Raw genomic sequence first — 15,480 nt, 5'->3', positions numbered from 1 at the left:
TGGTCTTCTTTGCAGTTATTTGATTCTTAGCTATTTATAGTTTCCATGTCCAAGTCTTCTTGGAGCACACTTCTCTATATGTGGCAAAACTTTGCCACTGAGCACATCTTGTGCTCTGCATCTTGGAGGAATTTTCTTGTTTCGCTTTCCTCCTTTCATTTCTTCTTTCAGTAATCCTACATAGCCTAAATTTAGTATAATCAACAAGTATTAGGTAAAGATTTCTTAGTCCTTCCTTCGTCAGGATGAGGTTTCTTGTTTGAGTATTGCTTGCAGGTGTGTGTATGCACTATTGGTGTTCTCCATCTAACGCTGTCAGGTACTTGTCTTCAATTACCATGGGAACTAGCTTGTGCCTGAAAAAAGGACAAGGACATTAGAAACATAGTCAACACGTTCCTTGTATACATACATACATATACCAAAGGGCCTTTCCTCATTCATAAATGGGGTGGCCAAGTCAAAGTATACACCCAAACTACACCCATCCAAAATACATTTAACCTTATTGATGAAGATCATTCCTGTCTTTGGCCACACTGTTAGGGTCATAGGCAAAGTATCAAGACATCTCTAGAGCAAGCAAGAGCCAACAGTTGAGGGAGATTTAACCCCCATCATTTCGTCACATGGCATACCCATCCTGCCACCTTATCTTGTCATTTCCTAACAATCTGTTGCACTCACTACTTTGTTCAACAGACATTCCTCTTGCAACCAATGCTCTCTTCACCTTATCCATCTACCTAATTCTTGGTCTTCCCTCAAATTCACTCCATACACTTCTGCTTTCCACACTGCTAGTCTTTCCTTACTTGCTCTTGAAGGAGACCCACAGCTCTCATGTAACCAGCAACAGCCACTGGATTGGCCCACAAGTCACTCATGAAAGAGATATCATGTTGCTGATTTGGGTAGGTTCTCCTTAACTTAGGTGGCAGAGCTGATAGATAGGGATGATCGAAGAATATTGGGATGGTTTAGACATATGGAAAGAATGAGTGAAGAACAACTAGTAAAAAGAGTGTGGAAGAGATGGAGTGAACTTTGAAGGGAACACCAAGAAAGAGATGAATGGATGGGGTGAATGGGGTCTTGGGTAAAAGAAGAACATGTTTAGCAGGAAGGGGAAAGGGTAGGAGATAGGTGTATGTGAAGAATGGTTGCGAGTGGATAATAAATTGATGAGGTCTGAAGGGATTTCTTGTCTTCTCTATTTACTTGTGGGATGTGGTTTGCCATGTAAATGAAGTACATACATACATATACCAAAGGTTATTTCCCTTTTACAAGGGAGGTAGCCAAAAAAACAGAGGTATAAAAACCATTCCCATCCATTCCATCCCCAATACACTCCACTCCCCTCCACCCTCCCTCTTATCTTGGCACCTCCTGGATGACGGGTCATCTCTGCATCCTGTCCACTGCCCTGGGTCAGAAGCAATGTTGCAAGACACAGCACATCCATAGCAAGGCCTCTTCATTAAATCAGCAACCCCCCCTCTCCGTCCCTCCATGCAGAAAAAGAGAAGATGGGGAGAAATCCCTTTAGGCTGTGTCAAATTTTTCTCACACATACTACCCTACCCCCCATCCCCCACCCAATCCACCTCATGCATCACAACATCATCCACATACAACCATTCTCCATTCACCCATCTTCTGTCCTCTCCCATACTTCCTCAACAGACATTCCCCTATTCCCCAAAGCCCCTTTTACCCCATCCATCCATCTCATCCTAGGTCACCCCCTCACATTCACTCCCTCGACATCTGCCTTCCATACCTCCTTTTCTAGTTTTTCTTCACTCATTCTTTCCATATGTCCAAACCATCCTAATACTCTTTCATCCACCCTATCTCCCAACTCCCTTACCACCCCCATTCTCCTCCTCACCTCATTTCTCACTCTATCCAGCCTAGTAATCCCTATCATACTTCTCAGACACCTCATCTCAATCAAATTCAAACTCCTTCTCTCTTCCTCTCTTATGTTCCATGTTTCCGCCCCATACAGTGCTGTTGGCACAATCACTCCTTCATACAATCTCGTCTTAGCATCCATTCCCAAATGTCTATTTCTCATTACACTTTTTAATACACCAAGGCATTTACTCGCTTCTCTCAATCTACATTCTACCTCCACCACTCCTCCCTTTCCTGCCACATTCACACCCAAATATCTAAAACTATCCACTTCCTCCAGTCACTCTCCCTTAATGCTCACTTCCAGTCTGCTGCCACTTTCACCCCTTGTACATCTCATCACTTTACTTTTACCCACATTTATCTTCAGCTTCCTTCTTTCATACATTCTCCCAAACTCTGTCACTAACTTCCTCAATCCCTCCTCTGATCTTGCTACAAGTGCAGTGTTGTCTGCAAACAACAGTTGGCTCACCTCCCACTTTTCTCCATTTTCTTTAACCATCTCCAATCCCTGACCCACCTCCCTTGCATTTACCTCTTGCACCACCCCATCCATATATAAGTTGAACAGCCAAGGCAACATAACACATCATTGATGAAGTCCCACCTTTACCTCGAACCACTCACTCTCTCCATTTCTAATCCTGACACATGTTCTACTACTATCGTAAAAACTCTTGACTGCTCTTAACAGCTTTCTTCCTATCCCATATATCTGCAAAACCTCCCACAGTGCCTTCCTGTCTTCCCTGTCATAAGCCTTTTCCAGATCCATAAAAGCCTAGAAAATATTCTTACCTTTTTGTATAGCTTTCTCACATATCTGTTTTACCACAAAAATTTGATCTATGCAACCTCTACCTGTCCTAAATCCATACTGTTCCTCACCAATTACTCCCTCTGTTCCTCTCCTAATCGTCTCAATCAAGATCCTCCCATAAGCCTTCCCAACTACACTTAACAAGCTAATCTCTGAAACTACTACACTCACACTTTTCCCTTTTTCCTTTGTAAAGTGGAACTATACAGGCACTCCAGTCCTCCAGCACTCAACCCTCTCTTAACCCATTCACCTCGGATGACATGATGTGGTGTCAAGGGATGGTTGGACACAAAATCAGCTGACATCAAAACATGCCATGAGTGAATTGGATCACTACCTCCATGGCATCAAGGGGGAGATAAACATCGTACCTCAGGTGGCATGATATCATGCGCACGATGAGTGGCATGTGTTTTTAACATCGTATATACTTGTTTTTGTGTTGTTTTTTCCAAATAGACGGTACTTGATACTTACATGGGATTAGTTTATAATTATGACGTAATACTGACGTAATAATGACGTAATGACTACGTCACCCTCCTGTGGTGTATGGTTAGACATAAATTTCTCCAATTGATACCAAATGATACTTTTACAGGATTAGTCGATAATTGTGATGTAATTATGACAATAATGACGTAAGCCTCGCAGGCAACCTCCTGTGGTGAGGAGGGAGAGGGGGAGGAGGGAGAGGGGGAGGAGGGAGAGGGGGAGGAGGGAGAGGAGGAGGAGGAGGGAGAGGAGGAGGAGGGAAAGAGAGATGAGGAGAGGCGGAGGAGGAGGGAGAGGAAGAGAAGGGGGAATGGGAGGAGGATTGGGGAAGGGAAAAGAAGAGGAGGAGGAAGGGAGAGGAGGAGGAGAGAGGGAGAAGATGCCAACTGATACTTTCCCGGGATTAGTCGATAATTATGATGTAATTATGACGAAAGCGGGTGGGCAGTCTCCTGTGGTGCATAATTACGCTGGATTGGCTGCTCAGGTCAGAGTCACGGGTTCACTGACCTTGCCCATTATAAGTAAATTTCTTCAATTGATGCCAACTGATACTTTCCCGGGATTAGTCGATAATTATGATGTAATTATGACGGAAGCCGGGTGGGCAGTCTCATGTGGTGCATAATTACGCTGGATTGGCTGCTCAGCGCAGAGTCACGGGTTCATTGACCTCGCCCATTATGACGAAAATAATTGATGACATTTCATCTCGTGATTTGTGGTTTGCACCTGCCGGCTTTGACCTAATTGGACCAAATTCAACAATGATTGTGATTGGGGGACAAGGACACGTAGAGTCCCCTTATTGGCCAGCAATATCTATAAAAGGTCGGTCAAGGCCTCCTTCCAGCATTAGGAACCGGTCAAGACTGAAGATGACATCTGCACCTGCTCGCCGTCAACCAGAACCTCAGCCCTCAACCTCGAGGCAAGATCCTGAGGAAGATAGCCATGATAGTCTGGATGAGTCCACGGAGGACTCGTCGCAGTGCGACTCCAGCGAGTTTGAGTTGGACTATGTAAGCGCCCTGGATACCACTATTGATAGAGTAGAACCCCTCTCGAGTGTGAGGGACAAGGCCTGGAAAAGGAACGCTCCAGGGACACCAGGGTTTACATGGTCCAACAATGAAAACGTCATACGGAGGTATGGATTCACGGGCAAGACCGGCATCACGGTGGAGCTCGACGACTCCTCGTCTGTCATGGACGTCTATAAGGCGTTCATGACAGACGAACTGATTTGCCACATTGTCGAGGAGACCAACCGGTATGTAGAGTTGATACAGCCAACATTATTTATGTGTTTTCTTATACTCAAACAGAAAAGGTGAGCACAGTATTTACATGAGCTATTTCCTTGCTCTTATTTTCTATAGGTTTGCCGGAGTACCTTCCGCTGGGTGGCATCCACTTACACCTCAAGAACTGCACCTATATCTTGGCTTGAGGCTCATGATGGGCCTCAATATAAAACCCAGGTTGCAGGACTACTGGTCGACGGACCCAGCTTTTTACCAGGCCTTGTTTGGAGACACAATGCCCAGAACGAGGTTTGAAAACATCTCGGCAAATCTTCATTTTGCAAATAATGAAGATGAAGATGAGGAGGATAGACTTTGGAAGCTGAGGCCGGTCATAAACATGCTCAGCCACAGGTTTTCATCGGTATATGTGCCTGCACAGCACATTTCCATCGATGAAAGCCTGTGGAAGTTCAGGGGCCGCCTCAGCTTCCGAATGTACAATCCTTCTAAACGTGCTCGTTTTGGGTTCAAAGTATGTATACAATACATAAATTGTAAATGTATACTTTCAGCATATGATTACATTATTTGACTACACTACACACATGACTACACTACACCATGAATCATTATTATTCTTATTCTACAGGTGTACAAGCTGTCGGAAAGCTCGGGGCCTGCCGCCGGATACACTGCCGCCTTCAAGATCTATTCAGGGAAGGATAGAAGTGAACTTCCCTGTTCACAGAAGGCGGTAGTGGACCTCATGGAGGACGCCGACCTCTTTGACAAGGGGTATACTGTTTATGTAGATAACTGGTACACATCTCCTTCCTTGTTCCACTATCTTCAGGCTCGGAAGACTGGGGCCGTCGGAACCGTCAGGGTGAACCGGCGCTATATGCCTACGGACCTCAGCGTGGACAAGAGAGGGGATGTGGACCATCGGTCGACTGCCACAGGAATGCTGTGCTTGCAATGGAAGGACAAAAGGACGGTCACCATGCTAAGCACAGTCCACACATCCGGCATGGTTGATGTGCAGAGCCGTGGTAAGGTGCTCCAGAAGCCCAAGTGTATTGCGGAATACACCAAGCATATGAAGGGTGTCGATCTGAGCGACCAGCTTGCCAGGTCGTACCCTTCAGTCAGGCGATGGAAGAAGTGGTATAAGAAACTCTTTTTTTTCCTGTATGACATGACAATAGTCAATTGTCATGCCATATGGAAAAAACTGGGCCACAAAGGGGATCATTACCACTTCCACCGGACCCTGGCAAATGCCATGCTCAATGAGTATGCCGGGCTTCTGGAGCCCTACAACCAGCGTGGCAGCCCATCTCCCATGCCCGTTCCCTCAAGACTGCAAGGGAAGACTTCCCATGCAGTCACAATGACAGAGGGGGGCAAATACCGAAGGTGCTTTTTGTGCTACCGTGACGGTAAGAGGAAGATGACCCGCAGTACGTGCAGGGTGTGCAAGAAGCCACTCTGCACGTATGGTTGTTTTCAAAAGTACCACGAGGAAAAAAATTTGTAAGTAGTTATCGGGTCATCTTTCTCTCCCCCCTCTATCATGGGTCAGAAGCAATGCAGCAAGACACAGTACCCCCTATTTCCTGTGGCTGCGGCCGTGATGGATCAGAAGCAATGCAGCAAGACACAGCAATATTTTTGTGGTACTATGGTTCAGAAGCAATGCAGTAAGAACCAGCAAATTCCAATCGGGTCATTCCTCGCCCGATCTGGGTCAGAAGCAATGTAGCAAGACACAGCACACCTTATTTTCATTGTGTGAATGTATGTATATATTGTGTATATATATTTTTTCTATATATGTATTGGATATGGTCAGAAGCAATGTGGCAAGACACAGCACACTTTATTTTTGTTTTGTGTTTTGTATATATATTGCATATATATATATGTATATATTTGTATATTTTTATATTTTTATACATAAAGGTGTAGGATATGATATTGTGTTTTCATACTTTCCACAATTTTACAAAATAATACATACAGTTTCTGTTGTATTATACATCCGTAACTTCCCAACTCGAACAGGGAAAAAAAGGACATACTTTGAAAAAAAAAAAAAAAAAAAAAAAAAAAATAATAAATATTTATATTATATACAGGGCTAGTATGAAGAATATGAAAGCATTTAAGTGTGTCTCATGACTACTGAGGAAAACCTATACATATGGATAGGTGTTTTACAAAGTCCTTTTTTTTGGTCATATTTTACAAAAAACTAAAGAAAGTGTATACTTTGAGCTCTCACAGAAGAATAAATCTCATTTTCAGTATTTAATATTTTATACCAAAGAGTAGCATGGACAACATGGAAAATTTTGTTCGTCTTCCTTGACTACAGACATCAAACTATAATTTATGAGAGATATTGAAAAAAATCTAAATGCACAAATTTGGTCAAATAAAACAAATAAAACAAAAAATCATAAAACACCAAAATGTTTGATCAAACACCAGAAAAATATGATGTCAGTCCTCGCGCGGTCAAGCCGCATCACATGCCATCCGATGTAAGGGCCCGCGCGAGGATCTACCATATCCGGTTTTTCGTATCTACACAACAAGCGGCTGCCATGAGGTGAATGGGTTAAACAAACATTAAATAACCTCACCAGGCAGCCCACCATCACTGTACCTCCTTTTTTCAGACATTCTGCATGGCATCCATCCAACCCAGGTGCCTTACCTGCTCTCATCATCTTAACAGTTGCCCTCACTTCATCCTTCCTTATTTCTCCTCCATTTTCCTCACTCCTCACTCATTTTCTTAGCACTTCCTACTGCAACTACCTTTCTCTCCCTATCCTCCTTCACATTTAGCAACTCCCTAAAATACTCTGCCCATCTTCCTCTTACTGCTCTCTCTTCCATTATCATCTCTCCATCTCTCCTTTTACCTTTTCTTTTCTATTTGATTTGCCTCCTCTTCCTCTCTTAATTTCTTTCCAAAACATCTTTTTTTTACTTTTATAATTTTCTGTCATACTCTTACCCCATTTAACATCTGCTTTCCTCTTTGCCTCCTTGATCTTGTGCTTTACTTCTCTTTTCTTTGTACCTCTCATATGACTCCCTCGTCCTATTTTGTAACCAACCTGTGAAAGCTCGCTTCTTCTCTTCTACAACTTTCTTTGTTTCCTCATTCTCGCCTCTTATGATCCAAGTGGGAATATTTGATGGCAACATTCTATCCCCCACCACAGGGTAGGCAAAACAAGGAAATGAATATTCAGAGAAATGGTACAGGACAGCATAACAGAGGGACAGTAGCAGTATAATGAAAGTGTCATCATTTCTCTGTGAGCAGAGTCCTCTATCACAGACAAAATGATGTGTGGCTCTGGTCCATAGGGGCACCCCATATAGACCCTAAAGTATCAACTGCATGCTACATGTCACAACAACATGCAGCCAATACCCCAGATGGGGAAATGAAGTAGTGGGAGTAAATCCACATCAGCTGTCTGTATGTTGTTTTACTGCACTGCTTCTCATCCAGGCCGTGGGCAGATCAAATATGACCATTCATCCACAAGGAGCAAAGAGACTTTTAAAAGGGAGACAAATGGGTGCAAGACAGGTGGAGGGTGAGTGCATGCTTTGGCTGGCTACCTCCCTCACATAGGGGAGAAAGCCTTTTGATGTATAGATGTTTGGATAAGTTAGTTAAAATACAATAAGCAGATGCCATCACACAGCGAGGTATTTCACAGTGAATTCTGTATTATGGGATATCTCCATACAATACTGAGGCAGTTAGTGGCATAGTTTGTGAGGTTATATGAGAGGAAGCTAAAAATAAATGTAGGCAAGGTAACGTGATGAGATGTACAAGAGGTGATGGTATCCATGGGTTGGGGGAAAGTTTAAAGGGCAAGAGGATGAAGTGGAAAGCATCACACATAGCAAGGAATAGAGGAGTGGGGGTGGAGGTGAATTACTAAGTAAAACAGGCATGTGAAATTTCTGCATTTGCATGAAATTACATGTATTTAAGAAAGCTTTCTCGCTGTCTGGGAATCCATCCCTTTTTTTAAGGCACATGCAGAAACAACATGAAAGAGTACTGTACTTGAACAGTACACACCTGATTGCACTATTTGAGGCTAAAAATGCAAAAGTTCCCTACTGTTCCATTATATGGATGAAGAAATGATGGAAAAAAAAAAAAAAAAAAAAAAAAATGGTGGGGGGAAAAAAATGCTACCACTAAGTCTTTCCACTTGAGTTGTAAGAGGTTACAAAAAATGGGACAGGGGATGGGATTAGGAGTACTGCTACCTGTAGCCCATAAGGGGACATTCCTAAAAAAATGTAAAGGCATAAGAGGGTCTGGGAGTTTTCCAACCAGTACCCTAAGGTTTGGGTCTTTTAATGTGAATGGATGTGGTACAGATGAGAGTAAAAGGGAAGAGATAGGTAGTATGTTTGTGAGAAGAAAGATGGATGTGCTGGCTTTGAGTGAAACTAAAATGAAAGGGAGGGGCGAGTGTGAGTTTGGGAGGGTAGTTGGGAGGTTCTCAGGAGTGAAGGGGGGACGAGGGAGAGAAGGGGTGGCTATACTAATAAGTGAAGAGATAAGTATGCATGTAGTGGAGTGGAAGGAGGTTTCATCAAGGTTGATGTGGATGAAGGTGAAGCTGGGAAGGGGGATATGGGTTTTTGTAAGTGCGTATCAGCCTGGTAGTGAGAAGAGCGTAGAGGAAAAGGAGGCTTTTTGGGTAGATCTAAATGAGTGCATAGAGGGATTAGGGAGGAATATTAATGTAATTGTATTGGGAGACCTTAATGCTAGGGTAGGAAATGAACCAATAGACGGAGTGATTGGGAAGTATGGAGTTCCAGGTAAAAATCGTAGTGGAGAATTGATGGTGGAGATGTGTCTTGAAAGATAGTTGATGATGACAAATACAGTGTTTTGGAAGAAAATCAAGCATATGTACACATGGGAGAGGGTGGTGGATGGAAGGGTGGCAGATAAAGCATTAATGGACTATATAGTGGTGACCAGGAGTATGGTAGTAAGAGTTAAGGATGTACAGGTTCTAAGGGGAGAGAGTGGGGGAATGTCAGATAATTTTCTGGTGGAAGGCAAATTGAGAATGGAGAATAGGTGGAGAAAGAGGAAAACGCAGAAGGTAGGGAGGTACTTAGAGTGAACTGTTAGATGAGAAAGAAAAGGAGTATAAGAAGCTGAGAGAGAAGTGGGAGGGAGTGAAGGATAGAGTAGAACTAGAAGTGGAGGAGGAATGGGGATGGTTCAAGGATGGAGTCAGAAAGTGTGCAAAGATGGTGTGTGGAACAAGGAGAGCGGGAGGAAATAGAAGGAAGGGTAGTGAGTGGTGGGATGAGGAAGCAAAGAAGGGTGTAGAAGAGAAGAAACAGGCATTCATAGATTGGCTACAAATTAGGATGAGGGAATCGTATGAGAGGTACAAAGTAAAGAGAAAGGAAGTTAAGCATAAGATAAAGGAAGCGAAGAGGAGAGAAGTGAAATGGGGTAAGAGTATGACAGAAAATTTTGAATGTAATAAAAAGATGTTTTGGAAAGAAATTAAAAGATGAAGAGGAGGCGAATCAAGTACAGAAGAAAAGGTAAAAGGTGCAGATGGAGAGATGATAATGGAAGAGAAGGCAGTGAGAGGAAGGTGGGCAGAGTATTTTAGGGAGTTGTTAAATGTGAAGGAGGATAGTGAGGGAAAGGTAGTTGCAGTGGGAAATGCTAAGAAAATGAGAGTGATGAGTGAGGAAAATGGAGGAGAAATAGGGAAAGATGAAGTGAAAGCAGCTGTTAAGATGATGAGAGCAGGTAAGGCACCTGGGTTGGATGGATGCCATTCAGAATCTCTGAAGAAAGGAGGTAGAGTGACTGGTTGGTGAGGTTATTTAATGTTTGTTTAAGAGAGGGTAGAGTACTGGAGGAGTGCCTGTATAGTTCCACTTTACAAGGGAAAAGGGGACAAGTGTGAGTGTAGTAGTTTCAGAGGGATCAGCTTGTTGAGAGTAGTTGCGAAGGCTTATGGGAGGGTCTTGATCGAGAGGATTAGGAGAGGAACAGAGGAAGTAATTGGTGAGGAATAGTGTGGTTTTAGGACAGGTAGGGGTTGTGTAAATCAGATTTTTGTGGTAAGACAGATATTTGAGAAAGCTATAGGAAAAGGTAAGGATGTTTTTTGGCCTTTTATGGATTTGGAAAAGGATTACAACAGGGTAGACATGAAGGCACTGTGGGAGGTACTGCAGATATATGGGATAGGAGGAAAGCTGTTAAGAGCGGTCAAGAGTTTTTACGAGAGTAGTAGAGCTTGTGTCAGGATTAGAAATGGAGAGAGTGAATGGTTTGAGGTAAAGGTGGGACTTCATCAATGATGTGTTATGTCGCCCTGGCTGTTCAATCTATACATGGATGGGGTGGTGCGAGAGGTGAATGCAAGGGTAGTGGGTCAGGGGTTGGAGATGGTTAAAGAAAATGGAGAAAAGTGGGAAATAACCCAGTTGTTGTTTGCTGACAACACTGTGCTTGTGGCAGGATCAGAGGAGGGATTGAGGAAGTTAGTGACAGAGTTTGAGAAGGTGTGTGAAAGAAGGAAGCTGAAGATATATGTGGGCAAAAGTAAGGTGATGAGATGTACAAGGGGAGAGAGTGACAGCAGGCTGGAAATGAGCATTAAGGGTGAGAGGCTGGAGGAAGTGGATAGTTTTAGATACTTGGGTGCGAATGTGGCAGGAAAGGGAGGAGTGGGCGTGGAGGTAGAATGTAGATTGAGAGAAGTGAGTAAATGCCTTGGTGGATTAAGAAGTGTAATGAGAAATAGACATCTGAGAATGGATTCTAAGAGGTTATATGAAGGAGTGATTGAGCCGACAGCACTGCACAGGGAAGAAACATGGAATGTAAGAGAGAAAGAGAGGAGTTTGAATGTATTTACCTAGTTGTATTTACCTAGTTGTATTTTATGGGACTTGAGCTATGCTTGTGTTGACCCGTTTTTGTATCTCTCTACATCTAGTTTGCTTTTGAATTCGTGTATATTTCTGGCATTGAGATGAAATGTCTGAGAAGTATGATGGGGGTTACTAGGCTAGATAGAGTGAGAAATGAGGAGGTGAGGAGGAGAACAGGGGTGGAAAGGGAGCTGGGAGATAGGGTTGATGAAAGAGTATTAGGATGGTTTGGACACATGGAAAGAATGAGTGAAGAAAGATTAGTAAAAGAGGTGTGGAAGGCAGAGGAGGAAGGAGTGAATATGAGGGGGTGTCCTAGGATGAGATGGATGGATGGGGTGAAAGGGGCATTACAAAAGAGAGGAATGTCTGTTGAGGAAGGACGGGAGAGGACAGAAGATAGGGGTGAATGGAGAAGGGTTGTGTTTGGATGATGCTGTAATGCATGAGGGGGAGTGGGTGAGGAATGGGGGGCGAGGAAGTATGAGAAATAATTTGACACAGCCCGAAGGGATTTCTCCCCATCTTCTCCTTTTCTGCATGAGGGGACGGAGAGGGGGGGGGGGTCGCCGAATTAATGAAGTGGCCTTGCTGTGGATGTGCTATGTCTTGCAACACTGCTTCTGACCCAGGGCAGTGGACAGGATGCAGGGATGACCCGTCATCCAGGAGGTGCCAAGATAAGAGGGAGGGAGGAGGGTGGAAAGGAGTGGAATATGTAGAGAATGGAATGGGTGGGAGTGGTTTCTATGCCTTTTTTCTTTTTGGCTACACCCCATGTAAAGGGGAAAAAGCCTTTGGTATATGTATGTATGTACTATGGTCCCACATAAAGTGAAGGATATAAGCAAAATTGAGAGAATACAATGGACAGCAACCAAACTGGTTCCCAACTAGGCAGATAAATCATATCAGGAAAGACTAAAAGCACATGAAAGATCGAAGAGAAAGAGGTAACATAATTATGTTAATAAAAGGAATAGATTGCATTGATAGAAGATATCTCCTGATTAAAGATGGGAAGGCTTTAAGAAGTCATGGAAGTAAATTAAGAAAGACCACATTTCAAAAGGATGTGAAGAAATACATTTTCCATATAGATGTATAAATATGTGGAATAGCTTAGAAGGTGACATAGTCCAAGCTCAAACAATACACAAATTCAAATATAAATATGATAATTGGAAATCAAAGATATAGATTAAGTTGGAACCATACATGAATTTGAGACTAGTTTTGTTAGGAAATTAGAGAATAGGAGATGGGACCCAATGAGTATTGCTCCTTTCCTGTATACTACAGTTTGGTAAATACATCTCTATCACACCCAACCCCAACTCCATGGCTTCACTACCTCTCAACTTTCCTCACCACCCCCCATCACATGCCTGTTAAAAGAAGCAAGTAAATGTCTGAGCAGAATGAAAAGTATCAAGAGAAATGGGTACCTGGTGGTGAATGGAAAGAAAAGACTACACAAGGGAGTTGTAAACATAGTATTGCATGAGAGAGACTTGTAATTTGGAGAAGGCATGAAGGAAGAGCCTATACATATTTGTGATAAAGTGTTTAAGAAGTATGGCAAGTTCATGACAATGGATAAAATGAGAGAAAGTTAGAAGCGTGTGTGTGACAAAGAAAAAAAATCACCATGGTCTTAGATCATATACTGGACTCCCAGTTTCATGTGACCTTAAATATTTAAAGCTCTCCATTTCCTCTAGCCTCTTACCCTTTAAATTCTCCTCAGACACCTATTACTCCTTAGGTGAGAGCTCAGACCTCATCCCCATGGTGCTGAGATGGGAAGGAAGCAAGTAGTTTTTTTTTGTGACATATGGTGGAAAAGGAGCTGGGAAATAGGGTTGATGAAAGAATATTATGATGGTTTGGACACATGGAAAGAATAAGTGAAGAAAGACTAGTAAAAGAGGTGTGGAAGGCAGATGTGGAGGGAGGGAACATGAGGGGACGTCCTAGGATGAGGTGGATGGATGGGGTGAAGGGGGCTTTGGGGAAGAGGGGAATGTCTGTTGAGGAAGGATGGGAGAGGACAGAAGACAGGGGTGAATGGAGAATGGTTGTATATGGATGATGTTGTGATATCATGAGGTGGAATGGGCGGGTGGATGGGGGGTGAGGTAGTATGTGTGAGCAAAATTTGACGCAGCCCGAAGGGATTTCTCCCTGTCCTCTCATTTTATGCAATGGGGGGACGGAGAGGGGGGGTCGCCGATTTAATGAAGCGGCCTTGCTGTGGATGTGCTGTGTCTTGCGACACTGCTTCTGACCCAGGGCAATGGACAAGGTGCAGGGATAACCTGTCATTCAGGAGGTGCTAAGATAAGAGGGAGGGTGGAGGGGTGTGGAGTGTATTCAGGGGTGGAATGGGTGGGATTGATTTTGTGCCTTTTTCTTTTTGGCTACCCCCCTTGTAAGGGGGAAAAAGCCTTGGTATATGTATGTATGTATGCTTTGATTATGCCACCTCCCTTGTATGATGGAGAGGGCTATTGAAATAATAGTTGTTTTAATTTCACTGACCAAATTTACAGTCCTACAGGAGCTGGCAACAGTCCTCAGGCCCTCTAAGAAGAAACATACTATTGTCTTTATTATACTAGTGTCAGACTCTTACTATGTCATCAACTTAAAGTAGGAGGAAGAAGAAAATTGTCACAACTGTCAGCTTTCTATACACGAAAAGGTGAAAAAAGTACTGTTGAAGTGGATAGAGATCTTGCATCCAGTCCTGAGACTGAACATCAGCAATTTCAGATGACGAAGAGGGTGTTGACAGGTTTTCAAAATGGGTACTATGGAGAAGACTATACTGTCTTGCAGCAACTACCACGAGTTTCCAGTCACAGGTCTCAGGCCTTTGAGGGATACATTCAAGTGTGAATGCCATCAGAGCTTACAAAGGTATGGTACATATATACACATACCAAGGGCTTTTTCCCCCTTACAAGGGATGTAGCCAAGGTCAAAGGCATAAAACCACTCCTGCCAATTTCATCCCTATATACTCCACTCCAAATCACCACTCCTCCCTCCCTCCCTCCCTTCTTGGCTCCTCCTGGATGACGGGGCATCCCTGCATCTCACCCACTGCCCTCGGTCAGAAGCAATGCAGCAAGACACAGCATGTCCACAGCAAGGCCTCTTTATTTCATCGGCGACACCCCCCCCCCCATCTCCATCACCTCATTTCCCTAATTGTATTATATGGGAAGGGGAGCTATGCTCATAGTGACCCGTCTTTTTATCTTGCAACATCTAGTTTGTTCTTAAATTCTTGTATGGTATTTGCACACATTATTGTGTCATCCAATCTATTCCAGACATCCACCACTCTTCTATAACTACTCTTTTTGACTTTCTTTTCATATCTCCTTGTTTTTCTTTTATCCCACTTTAATAAGTCTTCTTTGTCAAGGACTTCCATGCCTTTCATGATTCTGTAAATGGCCAATAGATCACCTCTTTCTCTTCTTTGTTCCAGGGTTGGTAGTTCCAGTTTAGACAATCTTAGCTTTTGAAAGTCTTGGGGCCATCTTTGTCATTGCTCTATGGATTCTTTCTATTTTCCTTATATTCAGAAAAAGAGATGATGGGGAGAAATCCCTTTGGGCTTAGAGATGGTAACACAGAAAATATATATCCCATGTTGTCATGGATGAAGACTGGATAGGGTTACAGGCACATACCTGACGGGGAGCAACAGAAGCAGCAGAACAGGGAACATCATCTTCATATAAGCTAGTGGAGAGAACCCAAAGGAGCACATGACGAAAAGTTGTACCACTTGGAGACCAGTGAACTTGTGGATTTTGCGCTGTGGCACCCTCCGGATGTAATGATTGGGTGGATATGCAGCCTGAGGGAAGAGATCATAGAAACATTGATGATGGAAATGGCATTGTAGGGAAGAATCACATGCTGGAAAGGAAACCTTAAAAAATGTACATACATACATATATATACCAAGGCTTTTTC

General features: G+C 43.3%; 1 protein-coding gene across 1 annotated transcript in view; it reads right to left on the bottom strand.

The window, feature by feature from the left end:
* Window positions 1-214: 214 nt before the first annotated feature.
* LOC143026745 (solute carrier family 4 member 11-like) overlaps window positions 215-15,480 on the bottom strand; it is a 258,819-nt gene continuing 243,553 nt past the window's right edge. Inside the window, exons 13-14 of the mRNA XM_076187537.1 lie at window positions 15,192-15,361; window positions 215-356 (exon numbers count right to left, since the gene is read on the bottom strand). Coding sequence (XP_076043652.1) covers window positions 290-356; window positions 15,192-15,361 — 237 coding nt within the window. The 3' untranslated portion in view covers window positions 215-289. The remainder of the gene's footprint in view (window positions 357-15,191; window positions 15,362-15,480) is intronic.

This window comes from Oratosquilla oratoria, chromosome 1 (genome assembly GCF_046742065.1).
Source record: "Oratosquilla oratoria isolate Oo_2021 chromosome 1, ASM4674206v1, whole genome shotgun sequence".
Lineage (NCBI taxonomy): Eukaryota > Metazoa > Arthropoda > Malacostraca > Stomatopoda > Squillidae > Oratosquilla > Oratosquilla oratoria.
This window is presented reverse-complemented; position numbering and strand designations above follow the sequence as displayed.